We start from the raw sequence: 14,088 nt of genomic DNA on the forward strand, positions 1-14,088 counted from the left end.
TGCCCCGCGGGAGCTCCCACCGCATACAGAAACATGTACAAACGACGTAGGCCTGAGTGGGAAATAAGCTGGAGGGGCCCCAGGACGAAGGAGAAAGGTTCCTGGAGGAGTCGGGCTTTGGGGGGGGCTTGCAGGAAGCCAGGAAGCAGCACTGAGGTGTGGGAGAAAGAAGTGTCGGGAGACAGTGTTTGGTGCCGGAATAGCAAGAAAGCCGGAGTCGCTGCAGAACGCTTAGGTGTGGGGGGTATGAGCTATGAGAACCGGCGGTCACGTGAGAGAAAGCAGAGGAAACAAGACGCCTGAGCCCCGGGCCACCCTCCGGGTAGGGAAGCAGGCTATCTGTGGTGAGGTCCGGGAGAGAGACCACACTAACCATCCTCTTCCTCCTGTTTCAGGAAGCAGTGAAGACGGGGACAGAGAATAACCTGGGCCTGGAAGGCACTTCAGAGCCTCCAGTGCCCGTCCCGGCCCTGTGGACCAGGGCGAGAAGAGATGGCCCTCCCAGCCCCAAGACGAAGCCTCGGAGGAGATGGGGAGGAGGGGGGGCGGGGGTTGTCAAGAACTCAGCTCTATTTTTTTAGACAGATTTTATCAGAGGCATTTGGTTTGCTGCTAGCTCACAGAGACATCACCCCCACCCCCTGCCTTCTGCCCCTTTGTCCGGTACCGGTGCAGCCACGGGCGATGGTCCATGTGGACATACATGCTGAAGGCATGCGGGTTTGTGTACAAATATACATATATAAATGATAGCGTTAAAGGGTAGACTTGCAGAACCCTGCTCCCCTTCTTACCCCCCTGTCGAAGGGGCTATGACCCCAGTATTGCTTGCTCTTCTCTATGGTCTGTGACCTCTCGGGGCTTCCCCCTTGCTGCTGCCCCAGTGCCTCGTGCTCCCCTGCTTCCTAGAGCTGTAGTGGGGGGCAGGAGCCTCTCCTGGGGCCTTCCTCCCTGCCCCTGCTCTCTCTCAGACCCTGCTGTACATACATTGGATTTCTGAGTCCCCTCCCTAGTGTCATTCAGTAACAGTCCCCCTTCGCTTCCCACTGGAACGCGTTTTCACCTTGTTTCCCTCTACAACTCACCTAGATGGCTGGTTTCCTGAGCTGGCTCCAGGCCCGACCCTCCTTGTGCTCTTCCTCCTGCTCCTGCCAGGAGCTGAAGCTGCTCAGCTCAGATGGCACAAGGAGAGGGACTCCCCCATCCACCCCTTCCCTCTGCTCTCTCTCAATATTCCCTTGTTTTGCTTTTGTCCCTTAAACCCTTCCCGAGCAGAAGTCTGGGCAATATTTCCCAAGCAGCTGTTGCTGTCTGGCTAAAGCCGGGAAACTTGATGGGTCTTTCCCTCCAGAAAACAAGGTTTCCCCGCCCTAGGGCCTTGGAGCTTTGAAGCCATGGAATGGGCGGGTGTCTCTAGCAGCACAGCCTCATTCATCAGTCAGACTATGGAACTTTGGGGGTTTCTCGCCCCTTTACCACGGGCCCTATTCTGGAGGTTGCTTGTGGGGAGCAAGGGCTGGGCGGGGGAGAGTTTGGGAAGACTTTTCTACAGAGTGCGCAGGTAGTGAAACGGAAGCGCTTTTTGGGCCATAACGGCCTTGATCTGCCAAGGAGAGGAAGGAGGGGACCCCCCACCGGGCTGTCCACTTTCATGTTCAGTGTTGGGGTCCCTATTCCCCCTGTCCAGGGGCCAAGGGGGAGGGAGCAGATGGCAAATGGGGCTCTGTGGGAATATTTTTGTAATGGCTAATGCAGAGAGAATGGGACCGTGATAATTTTAAGTTATTGTTGCCAAAGAGATGTAAAGAGTTTATTGTGGGGGTGGGGGTGGGAGGGAAAGGGACCTTATTTTTGGTTTGTCCTTTTTTTTAATAATTTGTTTGAGGCTTAGAATGCTGGTGCAATGACTTTTTTTTTTCTTTATTTAAAAAGAATTTAAGCTAAGAAAAAAAAGCCTTTAAGCCAAGAGAGTGTGTTCTCCTTTGGGGCCAATAGACCACCCCCTGTACCAGAGACACAGCCTTGGGAGATGAAAGTAGGGAGCAGAGCAGGTGGATGACAAATGTGTGTATGTATGTGCTCATATTATGCAAGAGCATTGTGGGGAAGTGTGGGAATGGGGGAGTGTGTGCGTCTGTGGGTGGCCCACATGCCCCAGCCTGTGTGCGTGTGAGCAAGTAAACAGGTGTGCTCTGTGTGTGTGTGTCTGGGCAATGGCAGCCGGACCTACCAAGGCAGGTGGAGCCTGGATTGTTTTTCTGTGATATCTGTGTGTGTTCCTGGCGTGATTCGAACGTGTCATAGCTTGAAACTTCATCCCAGTTGACATCTGTTCCTGGAAAGGACCTTCAGGACTTTCTGAAGCCGGGGCCTTCATAGGCCCAGAGACCAGGCCAGCTTCTGGGTCTCCGCATCCGCCTCTCCCTGGCTGTCTCTGAAAGTCTCAGTGGCCTTGGAGGGAGAGGAGGAGGGAGGGTATGGAAAGAAGCTGAGCCTGATTAAGTTTTTAATGGCTGCAGGTAAAATGAAGGGGCAGAAGGTGTGTCTCCCCCGACAGAGTTCGGGATAAGAGGCCGGGTGCTGGGTGCCCGCTTTGTTAGGCAGCCCTTGAGGCAGGGGCTAGATCCCTTCCAGCCGGACCTCCTCTCCTGGGAGCCATCTCATTTCTGGAGAGCAGACGGGACTGTCTCCTCTCAGCTGTCCTTCCCTCGGGTTGGATGATCCCAATCCTTGAAGGTTTCTCTGGTGTTCCTGGTCAGGACCCCAACAGATCCTCTTGGTGGCCTCTGAGACAATGACTGTCTGAAGGCAGACCTGGAATGGTCTGGTTTTAATGAGAGGAAAACTGAGGACGAGAGACAGCAGGACCAAACTGTGGCTCCTGGGAATGAAGCGTGGGACCTCTGATAGATTGGGAGCAGGGTCCCCTCAGGGAAGGGGTGACAGAAGCTTTCTAGACCCCAGCTTCTTAATTTGTGCTCGAAACTCCATGGGGGACCTCACAGCTGAATGGTGGGGTCACACAACTATGATTTATTGTCGGCAAATGTTTGATTTGTATAGCTGTTTTATATACCTGTATGCCTGGAGTCATGTAAAAATTTCTTGGTAAAGAAGGGTCTCATGGACAAAGTTTAAGAAGACCTTCTCTAGACCACCCCTGAATTGCTCTGATTAACTCTGCTCTCACCCACACCAACCCTCCAGCCACGAATGAGAAGAGATGGCAAATGGTTTGCCCCTTGTACCCCAGGAGGGAATGGAGCTGATCCTGGTCCCTCTGCCCCAGCTCTAAAAAACAAAAAGCTATTTGAAGTCTTGTCAAAAGTGGGCAGGAGTGAGCTGGGAGCTGGTGGAGGTGGGAGGGTGGCTACTGGCCAGCCAGATTATTCTGGGACTTTGATCCCTCTGCCCTGGATGGCCCTCGTTGCTCTAGACAAAATGGGGGGTGGTCAGAAGTGAGTAGAAGAGCAGCTTCCCCGCAGAAGGGGCAAGAGCCTGTGCCAAGCCTAATTGCCGAGCTATTAAGCAGTTTTCAGGGGCTCTGGCCGCTGCCACCCTCCTTTTTATTGTCTATTGAAGCTTTTGACAGTTTCAGCTTTTATTTTCTCCTGGATCCCCAGTCTCCTGACAGTGCGTTCTGGGTTTTATTCCTTGCAGCCATCTCCTCTCCAAGTGAGGAAAGCTTTGCTTACCCTCGGCCCCCTGGGATGGTCTAATTGCCTTGTCATTGTTCCTCTGTGCTGCTGAAGCCTCTTCTTCGTACTCTTCTGGTGGTTTCCCTTTTGTCCAGTCTTTGATAATGCAACAGATATTTTTTAAAATAATGCTACATCCTAGGGGAGCCTTGCCCTCCACCCACGTTCCATCAAGCAAAGGAGGGGCACTCCTTGGGAGGAAGAACTCGACCCGCCAAACTCGGGGCCAGGAAGAGCTTTCCCGTCATCGTTCGCTGATTCACTAGGAAACGTCCCCCAAAGCATTGGTACCTCGACTTCATCTGGACCTAGTTAAAAGTAGTTAGAGAAGCTGAGGAAATGGTGGGTTTTGTGGGTCAGTTACTGCCAGGCCTTCCAACTGACTCACCTGACCCTTATGCGGGATTGGGCCAGTGCTGACCTTCCTCCAGTCCCTTAAGGGGGCTGGCCAGTTGGGCAGCTAACAACTGGGGGTGGGGTGCAGACCCACCCGGCCTCCCGCAGCACTGACTTCCCCAACCTTGGCCTCCTTTAGCACCGCACGCCAAGCACCTGGACTCCCCCTGGGGTCTGGGGAGCACAGAACGACTGTTCTTACCTTGGGTCTAAGAATGGAGTCAGTCCCAAGCCTTTGGATCTTGTGGCCTAGAAAACCGATCCCAGGAGCAGTTCAGGCTAGGGAGGGGAGTCCAACCCAAAGCCGACTGAGAATCCCTGGTACAGAGCCGCTAGAAAGGAGGCAGCGAATTGTCGAATTTTCCCTTAAATCAAGCTGCTCCTGCCCCCTCTGCCCTAGACCTAGTTCCCCCCTGGCGTGGAGCAGTTCCCTGAAAGTTGCAATCTCCTTGATAACCCAAGGACTGGGACAGCTGCAAACGGCCTTCTCTCCTTCAGGGGCCTTGCTCATGCGCTCATGCTAAAGGCCTCAACCCCTCTCCCCCTGCCCTCATTACAGCACATCCAGCTCCAGGTCCCCTTTGGGGGAGCCAGGAACTCTCTTCCCGGATCCCATTACTCCAACCCCCACCCCAATTTGTGCCAAACAGGGGCAGGGTAACCTTCATCGGACTGTTCTTCCATTTGTAAAATGGGCGGTGGGGTGAGCTTTGATAACCTGGCTTCCGGAGCATCTCTCTGCTTCTGGTATTCCCGTTGTGTTTCTTCTTGGGGTGTGTGTGGGGGGAGGGTGTTAACAGGGCTGGCAGGAAGCCTGAATCTCAGTCTGACTGACCAAGTTCTGTGCTGCAGTTTCAGGGAAAAGCCTGGTTTCCTTTTAAACCAGGAGGTAACCTCTGTACCAGGTGGGAGCCGGTCGTGTATCTGGGCAGGAAGGGGCTCAGTGCTCCCTCTCCCTGGGCTACTACCCAGGCAAGTCCAGGGGAAGCGGTCCTTGTTCCCCTGGTCCTATAACCCTGCCCTGCCAGGTCTCCCACGCGTCTTGTCCAGGGTAGGTTGGGCCTAGGACAGCAGGGGAACCAGGACCAGGTGCTGCTGGTCTAGACCCTCCCTCCAACCCCCAAATACTACTTAAAGGCTGCATGAGGCTCAAGCTGTCTTGGATATTTTTATTAAGATAAAGGCTATTATTGTATATTTTATCAATACGGGTCATAATTGCTGTATTTTTTACCAGTGCTGATTTCCATACAGCTCCCCAGCATGTGTGTAAAATATCGTTGGTCTGGTAATAAAGTTTTTAAAATATCTTAAACCAAGCTCTCTCTTTCTTTGTAGTCAGCTGGCCCCCACCCATCAAGGCCAGTCACCTGAGAAGGAAGGGGGTGTGGGCAGGTAATCATAGCAAAGGATCTCTTGGTACTTAGATTTCACCCTGCCCAAATCCCCGGGAAAGAAAGCCAGTAGTAAAACCAGGGGGAAAAGGCTCAAGCAGGGGGACCATGTGAGCCCCTGTTAGTCATAGCAACTCCTGGGGTGGTGAGAAAGGATAATAGCCGGCATTTATACAAAGTTTTGCCAGAATTTTATATTAAAAAATCCACTTAATCCTCACAACCCTACTAATGGGAGACACTAGTGCTAAAGGCCTGAACCCCTCCCCATTATCAGCACATCATCCAGGTTCATGTCTCTCGTCTGGGAGTTAGGAACTTTCTTCCTGAATCCTGAACCTATTGTCTAGATAAGGAAATTGAGGCAGAACTTAAGTTACTGTTGTCCAGGATCACACAGAGAAGTGTCTGCAGGCACATTTGAACTCGGGAATTCCACCTGGATGCCTCCATTTTGGGAAACAGACAACAAAACTTACTCTTAAACTACCTTGGAATAGGGAAGACCAATAGGACTCAGGGCATTTTTCAGTGCTTCGACTCTTAGATTTTTATTGTCCATTGAAGCTTTTGACAGTTTCAGCTTTTATTTTCTCCTGGCTCCCTAGTCTCCTGACAGTGCGTTCTGGGTTTTATTCCTTGCAGCCATCTCCTAGCCATTAAGCTCTGGAGCCTCTCCCATAACTGACTGGGTAGGTCTTTATTCTGTGATCCTCCCACATTTATCAGCTGCCACCTAGTCCTGTGGACTTCACATGTCCAAAAGGAAACTTCCTGTCTTTCCCCAAACTCACCTTTCTAGAAATTCTGTTAATGGCATCTTTCCATTTACCTTGGAATCAAACTTGATTCTTCCTGAAACCCCTATACCCATGACTCCTCTCTCCTCACGGATTCAGCACTCTCTCCACTTGCACCACTTATTGCATCTTAATAAATGTTTATTGAATTCTGGATGGCAAAGAAAACTTTTTCATCTAGGGTCCAGTTCCATAGGGAATGGAGGAGGGGTCACCCAGGATAGGGGAGTGCTGGAGGAAAATGTGAAAATATGACAGATCCTGCCAGAACCCAAATCAAGATTAGAAACCAAAGTTTCCCTTCTCAGAATGCACAGAAAAGGCCTCTGGCCAGGGAGAGACTGCTATTTACCCACAAGTCAGCAAAGAAATAGCCCACACGATTGCTTAGCTTTTTTAATTGCTTATAAATTATAAATTTTTCCAAACAAGAAGCTTTTCAGGCACAGATCCCATAACAGCTATAGCAAACACTATAGCTCCCATATTAACTTTCCTGGTACCCAAGGGTTTTCCCCTGGGCCAGCAGCTTAAGGATTGGAGGAAAGTGGGTATTGGTTTCCTGCAGATGAAGGTGAGTCTGGCACCCACATGTGGATGCATAAAATGCTCAGCTCTGAACTGCCAGAGTCCTGCAAGAGCGGACATACCCCAGGCCACTGGCCTTAAACCTTCCCTCCTTCAAATAATTATTCCTCCCTCCAAATTCTGCTTCTCTGTTTCCAGCTCACTCTTGCTGGGGCCTTGTACTGCTGAGGAAGTAAAGAAGAGAGAAAGATGAGAGGGGAGTAAAAAGATTATAGAGTTGTTCCTTTACATTGGGGGATGGGGGGGATATAGAGAGGAGACTCCAGCTTTTTGAGGTGCTCAAAACTCTCCCCTCAAACTGAAATCAAAACTGTAACAGACCACGAGAATGCATTGTAACAGCTAAGCCCAAATAATATTAAAGAAATCAGTGGCCAAACTCAGTCAAGGATGATAGCCAGCTGACAGGTAGTTTAAGGGTGAGGGGCCTGCCAGGCTAACTAATCCCTTTCCTAGAGCTAAGGGCGACATGGGATAGCGTAAAGTTCCAGAGGCCCAGAGAGAGAAGCTGGAATCATCACCTCATTTTTCAAGCAAGGAACCAGCCCCAGCCCAGCCTCTATCACCTTCCTCCTAAGCCCAGGATAGATTGCTGTTAGGGTTTTGCCTTCTCCCTATTACCTCTGAGTAACCAGAGTCCTACTCACTGCCTGCCTGATGAGCAAATATAGTGAGTTTTTTTAATCCTTAAGTTTAGAAGGATAGCAGGCAGGTAATAAAGCAAAGGCAGAAGGGACCCCCTTTATTGCTACAATGCAGATGATTAAAAGCAGCTTTGGTGGAGTTTGGCAACTGAAGCTACTAACAAATCTATAAAATATACATGAGGCTAGAACCACAGCTGCACACACCATCCACCTTCTCCCACCTAGCAATATCAACTAACCCTATTTATATGGCAAGATACTTTTGTCCAAAGAAGAGATCAGGGAGCTGCTGAGGAATAAGGCAGAGTAGGCCACCAAAAAAGGCCCTGATTGCTTTGAGGAAACTTCTAAAATTGAAGATGGGGAGGTGGAGGGGAAAAGGAAAAGCCATTTATTTTGGCCCATTCTTGAGGCAAGTTAAACCAAGTGATCCATGAGGAGAATCCCAAAAAAGCAGAGTTTTTCTGGATTTCAGTAGCCCACCTAGATCACAACCACATTGGTTCTTCTTTAACTCTGGGGAAAACTTGTCCCAGTTCACTCATTCCTCAGACAAGGTGAATTCAAAGGAAAAACTTCTTACCATCCCCTCCTCCTTCCCCTGAATGCCTGGGATCCAGCCCAGGTAAGGCTGAAGGCTAGGATGGGGCCTGGGAAAAAGGCTGAGATCAGCCATTTGGAGGAAAAACACCATCTTCCTCCCCCAAAACAAAGGACACTCAGGAAAACAAGCAAATGATTACAAAACAGATTGTGTATATGGCGACCAGCTGGAGAAGGCCGTTATCAGCTGAGGAGAGGGGCAGACCTGTCATTTGTCACCGTTGGCTTTAGCTGAACATTAGCAAAGGGATTTCTGTGGAGAGAAGAGAAAAAGCACGTCTTTAATGAAGAGTACTTCCAAACATCTCTGCTGAGAAAGCAGCGGAGGTTAGGAGGGGGAGAGGTTCTGCTTGTCAGAGTTTCCAATCAGTTGGCTCATCTCCTGCCTATGTTTGCAAGTTCATTTTGTGCTATTCCACCCAAACCCACCCTAACTGAGCCTCCCAGATAGGCAGCAAGGAGCAATTCAAGCTTGGTGCTTGCATAGGCCATTTAAAAAAAAATTCCCAATTCTCCCATTTATTGGTTAGCATTTTGAGATCTCTGGGTGGGTTTATATTTGTGGACCTGTAATTTTAAGGGCTATCTGTCCCCGCCAGGCTGGCTGATATTAAATTATTTCTGACAAACTTTAAAAAAAAATAGACTTTCAAATTAAGGAGAAGTATCGGGTTAGTGGTGAGATACAAAAGTCCATTTTTGGCACTTCTCCTATAATAGGCCTGGGTGGGATTTTCTCCACTGTGCCAAACACAAGGACTCTTATATTTGAGATTTCAAGGCTCTTTTTCAGACATGGTGGGGAAGATTCTTTCCCCCATAAAATTCAGTCTATTCTGGCTGCTTCTGTCAACAGAAGGGGCCAAGGGGAAGTACCCTCCAGTGGCTGGAGGGCACCTAATAGACAGCAAAGCATGGTCACATGCTTACCCACTGGAGAGGGTAGGAAGGGTGGGAGAATTTGGAAATTATTTTCATCCAGAGTATTCGGTGGGAGTGTTCCACCAGTCGCACGTTACAATGATGGTCAATTGTTAGAATGGCAACAGGGAGTGATGGTTCTCCCAGGAGAGACTTGAAAATAACAGGGCCAAAAGCAGTAGCTTTTCTCCAGCCACTCCAAGGAGAAGTGAGGGACTGATCTCATACCTCCCTTCCGTTTGACATTCTACCATTCACCAAAAGCAGAAATTTGCTGCATAGGAGCAGGGTGAAGAAAAAAAAAATTGGTGCTTTTAGGAGAGGGGTGTTCAGTGACCTTAAAAAATACTGCCCTAAACATGACCCAAATGGAAGATTTTAATGAGGAAAGTTCTAATCAAATACCACCTCGATTAAAGCAGATGAGCTCTTTTCTTGGAGGAGTTTCCAACACAACAGGAACATAGTCACATCACACACACAGATACAAACAATAATGTCTAGCGATCACATTATGTGATACACACACAGATGGACGCTGTCCCTAACACTCCACAAAGCCCCAAAGCAAGCACAAGGGTACACCCAAATACTAGCCTTTTGTATTGTTTCTGACGTACACGTATGAATACACACACACATTATACAGCCACATCTTAGGCTCCAGCAGGGACCCACGTTACAATTATTAGGTTGGCAACAGCGAGTGACAGCTCTTCCAGGAGAGACTTGAAAATGATGGGGCCCAAAGCAGCAGCCTCAGAATTTTCTCCAGCCACTCCGAGGAGAAGCAAGGGTCCAAGGAACTGATCTCACCCCATCTGACACATCCTTGCCCACCCACACTGTGGGTCAAAGCCAAAGGAACAAGATACAAGCAGGCGTGATGGAACGAGACAAGAACAGAATACCATGAGGGATAGAGAAATGGATGAAGGTTCCTCTATATTTTTGTATCACCCTCAAATTGGGGTCCAGGGCAGGCCAAACACAGATGCCAGGCTGAAAGGATGAGCATCCACAAAGCAAGTGATGGGGACCAGACAAGTTCAGCATGTTTCCTTTGGACAGCAACATCACATACGGGACAGAACGACGGGCCAACTTAAGGCACAGACAGGGGAGGCAGGTTTCCAGGAAAGGCCTCATGACTGGCATATTATTACCTTATGGTGCTGGAGAGAGTCGAAGTATAAACTCATTGCCAGGGACCTGGCCAGGGGACAGGAAGGGAGGGGCAGATCATATTAATCCAAGCCAAGAGTAAGAAAGGCAGGCAAGAAGCAAGCTCAACTGTGAAAGCCCAGGGGAAAAACTGGAAGAATTTTGAAGGGAAAATCAAGCCATTCTCCAATTGATAAATGGTCAAAGGATATGAACAGACAATTTTCAGATGAAGAAATTGAAACTATTACCACTCACATGAAAGAGTGTTCCAAATCACTATTGATCAGAGAAATGCAAATTAAGACAACTCTGAGATATCACTACACTCCTGTCAGATTGGCTAAGATGACAGGAAAAAACAATGATGAATGTTGGAGGGGATGCGGGAAAACGGGGACATTGATGCATTGTTGGTGGAGTTGTGAACGAATCCAGCCATTCTGGAGAGCGATCTGGAATTATGCCCAAAAAGTTATCAAACTGTGCATACCCTTTGATCCAACAGTGTTTCTATTGGGCCTATACCCCAAAGAGATACTAAAAAAGGGAAGGGGACCTGTATGTGCCAAAATGTTTGTAGCAGCCCTGTTTGTAGTGGCTAGAAACTGGAAAATGAGTGGATGCCCATCAATTGGAGAATGGCTGGGTAAATTGTGGTATATGAACGTTATGGAATATTATTGCTCTGTAAGGAATGACCAGCAGGATGAATACAGAGAGGCTTGGAGAGACCTACATGGACTGATGCTAAGTGAGATGAGCAGAACCAGGAGATCATTATACACTTCGACAACGATATTGTATGAGGATGTATTCTGATGGAAGTGGATTTCTCTGACAAAGAGACTTAACTGAGTTTCATTGGAGAAATGATGGACAGAAACAGCTACACCCAAAGAAGGAATACTGGGAAATGAATGTGAACTATTTGCAATTTTGATTTTCTTCCCGAGTTATTTTTACCTTCTGAATCCAATTCTCCCTGTGCAACAAGAGAACTGTTTGGTTCTGCAAATATGTATTGTATCTAGGATATACTGCAACATGTTTAGCATATATAGGACTGCTTGCCATCCTGGGGGGGGGGGAGGAGGGAGGGAGGGGAAAAAACGAAACATAAGTGATTGCAAGGGATAATGTCGTGTAGAAATTATCCTGGCATGGATTCTGTCAATGCGAAGTTATTATTAAATAAAATAAAATTTATTAAAAAAAAAAAAAAAAAAAGAATCTCCAAAGGGAAATCAATCCCCATTTCCATAAGTCTGCCCTCTTTGCTTACAAGCTGCTTTTGAAGTAGAAATGAGTGACTATGTGCTTGCATTTCTGATTAAGTCTCAAGAGATTAGAAGTAGAGGAAATGCAACCAGTTGCATCCAGTTATTCTTGCAGAGATGAGAAAACAAGGGACTTCTTGGTTCCATTAGCTTAAAGCTTATGAATAGAGTAAATAAAAAGGTTCTGGAGTTGGAAAAAAAAAAAAAAAGCATTTGTTCCTTCCTTGTCCTGAGAAACAGATCTATAAAGAACAGGGAAGGGATCAAGAAGGTACACATTCAAATTTAACTTTGGATATTTAACTAGTTTGTGTGACCCTGCAATTTCCTCATTTATAAAATGGGGATAATAAGGTAAGTAGATAGTGAAGTGGATAGAGCACCGGGCCTTAAGTCAGGAAGCTTTATCTTCCCCAGTTCAAATCTGGCCTCAAACACTTCCAATTGTGAGACCCTAGGCAAGTCACTTAACCCTGCTTACTTCAGTTTCCTCATCTGTCAAGTGAGCTAGAGAAGGAAATGGCAAACCACTCTAGTATGTTTGCCAAGAAAACCCCAAATGGGGTTACAGAAAGTTGGCCATGATTGAAAAATAACTGACCACCAGAGCATCAAATGAGATATGTGCAAAGTTGCTTTGCTAACCATAAAATGAATGCAAGTTATTATTTATTCAAAGGTAAATTTGTCTTATTTCAGGATAATTAGCCATATAATTTCTACTGAATTTCTAAAATCTCTCACAACATTTTACAGCAAAAGTAGTTGCCTAACCTTCAAAAACAGTGAGGAGAGTTGCTTATCATCACCTGAGTGGATGTAGTGACTGAGTTTTATATATCAGCTAGTTATAAAATCATGTTTCTTTTTGTCCCTTTATTTAGTTTAAAAAAAAAAAAGTCTAGCCTCAGGGAACAATCCCTACCATGTGTGTAAGGAATGCCTTAAGTATATTACTGTAAAGGGAAAAAAAACAAACCAAACTCAGCCTGAAGCTTCCCTCAGTGGTTTCCTTTGTAAGCTAGTGTGAGCTCTGGTAAAAGAAATATGCTCTTCTGGAACAAAGGAAATGGCCACTGGTTGGAAGTGCAGACCAGCAGGAAGGCTTTCGATCTGTCTTTGAACAAACCACTTTCAGACATGAATCGGAGCAAGGAAATTTTCCTTCCTTTTTAGGAAGTATCTTGCAATTACTTATGAAAGTTGTATTTTGGTCAATACAAAGACAGAGCATGACATGGCGTGACAGAAAATGAAGCATGTCACATCCCTTTTTCATCACACCACCCCCCCATACGCACAAAAGGGAAGGACTAAATTAGAATGACTCCTAATAGCTGGCTTTTTTCTAGAGCTTGGAGGCCTGCTTTTATTTTATAAAATAAATATATTTTATCTCATTTGAGCCTCACAAATGAAGTGAGGTATTATTACGGCCAGTTTACTGATAAGGCAAGTCTAAGAATGATTTGCTCAGGGTCACCCAGCTAGTAAGTTTGAGCTCCCATTTGAACTTATGTCTCCAATTCTAGGCCCAGCACTCTATCCACTGGGCCATCTACTGTGCTTAATTATGTATATTTACTAGAAGAGATTTTCTTCTCTCTCTGTCTTTCCCTCTTTCTCTCCTTCCCCTTCAACAGGAGAAAGAAAATAAATGTTTGTTGATTTTTAAAAACAATAAAAAGCAGTCAAGTATTTGATCTGATAGCATTTCAAACACTTTTGAAATTAATTCATATGAAATTAGATAAAAGTTCCTGACATGGCATTTTGTATATAACGGGGGCTTGTTAATAAACTTTTATACAAATGGAATGCCATGACTAATCATATCTTCATTCCTGCCAAAGCTCTGTGCCTCAAGCTCTAAATTTGCTCCTGTGACACTTATGAGGTTGGACACTCACCAGAGAGCAACAAAAAGGAGAAGAAATTTTCTTCAGGAAAAACAAGAGTTCAATCATTAAAACAATGGTGTTGAAATTCTGTTCAAACTGGATGGGATGTACTGAAGCATCATTATGTGCTTATTAAAAAGAGATTGGGAAGAAGAAAAGGAAAAGGAAAAGGGAATATGGTGGGTGATGAAGAAATCTTGGTTCAACTGCAGAACTTCCAATGATTGTAAAGTGTTTCTTCAAGTCATTAACTGCTACTAAATCTGGCAATAGGCTTCTGGCAGTCATTGAGTGGCCCAGATACAGCAAAACTGTCAAAAGTTGGAATCTAAGCTTAGAAAGCAATTTTCTCATGAAAGAGGAAATCGGCCTAAATGAGAATATGAAATTAAGAAATAAATGAATACAACAGTGAGGAGATTGTTTCAGTCTAGACCAGAGATTCTTAACCTATTTTGTACTATGGATGCCTTTGGTGGTCTGGTGAATTCTACCAATCCCTCCTCAGAATGTTTTTAAATGCATAAAACAAAATATATAGAATTATAAAGAACAACAATTACACTGAATTAGCAAAAATGCTTAAAAATGAAAATTCACAGAACCCCTGAAATTATCCATGGATCCCTTGAAGCTCTGTGGATTGTAAGTTAAGAACCTCTGGTATAGCAAACCTTTGATTTTCATCAGTCCCAG

The 14,088-nt window shown here is 46.3% G+C and overlaps 2 protein-coding genes across 9 annotated transcripts in view; one reads left to right on the top strand and one right to left on the bottom strand.

The window, feature by feature from the left end:
* The window catches only part of AATK (apoptosis associated tyrosine kinase), a 207,188-nt gene extending 201,779 nt beyond the window's left edge, over positions 1-5,409 (top strand). For all 6 annotated transcript variants that reach the window (XM_051995392.1, XM_051995395.1, XM_051995393.1 and 3 more), the window contains one exon: positions 396-5,409. In XM_051995392.1, the coding sequence (XP_051851352.1) occupies positions 396-424 (29 nt within the window). In that variant the 3' untranslated portion in view covers positions 425-5,409. The remainder of the gene's footprint in view (positions 1-395) is intronic.
* A 1,261-nt stretch (positions 5,410-6,670) lies between these two features.
* The window catches only part of BAIAP2 (BAR/IMD domain containing adaptor protein 2), a 169,290-nt gene continuing 161,872 nt past the window's right edge, over positions 6,671-14,088 (bottom strand). For all 3 annotated transcript variants that reach the window (XM_051995410.1, XM_051995413.1, XM_051995412.1), the window contains one exon: positions 6,671-8,379. In XM_051995410.1, the coding sequence (XP_051851370.1) occupies positions 8,310-8,379 (70 nt within the window). In that variant the 3' untranslated portion in view covers positions 6,671-8,309. The remainder of the gene's footprint in view (positions 8,380-14,088) is intronic.

This window comes from Antechinus flavipes, chromosome 4 (assembly GCF_016432865.1).
Source record: "Antechinus flavipes isolate AdamAnt ecotype Samford, QLD, Australia chromosome 4, AdamAnt_v2, whole genome shotgun sequence".
In the NCBI taxonomy this organism is placed as follows: domain Eukaryota; kingdom Metazoa; phylum Chordata; class Mammalia; order Dasyuromorphia; family Dasyuridae; genus Antechinus; species Antechinus flavipes.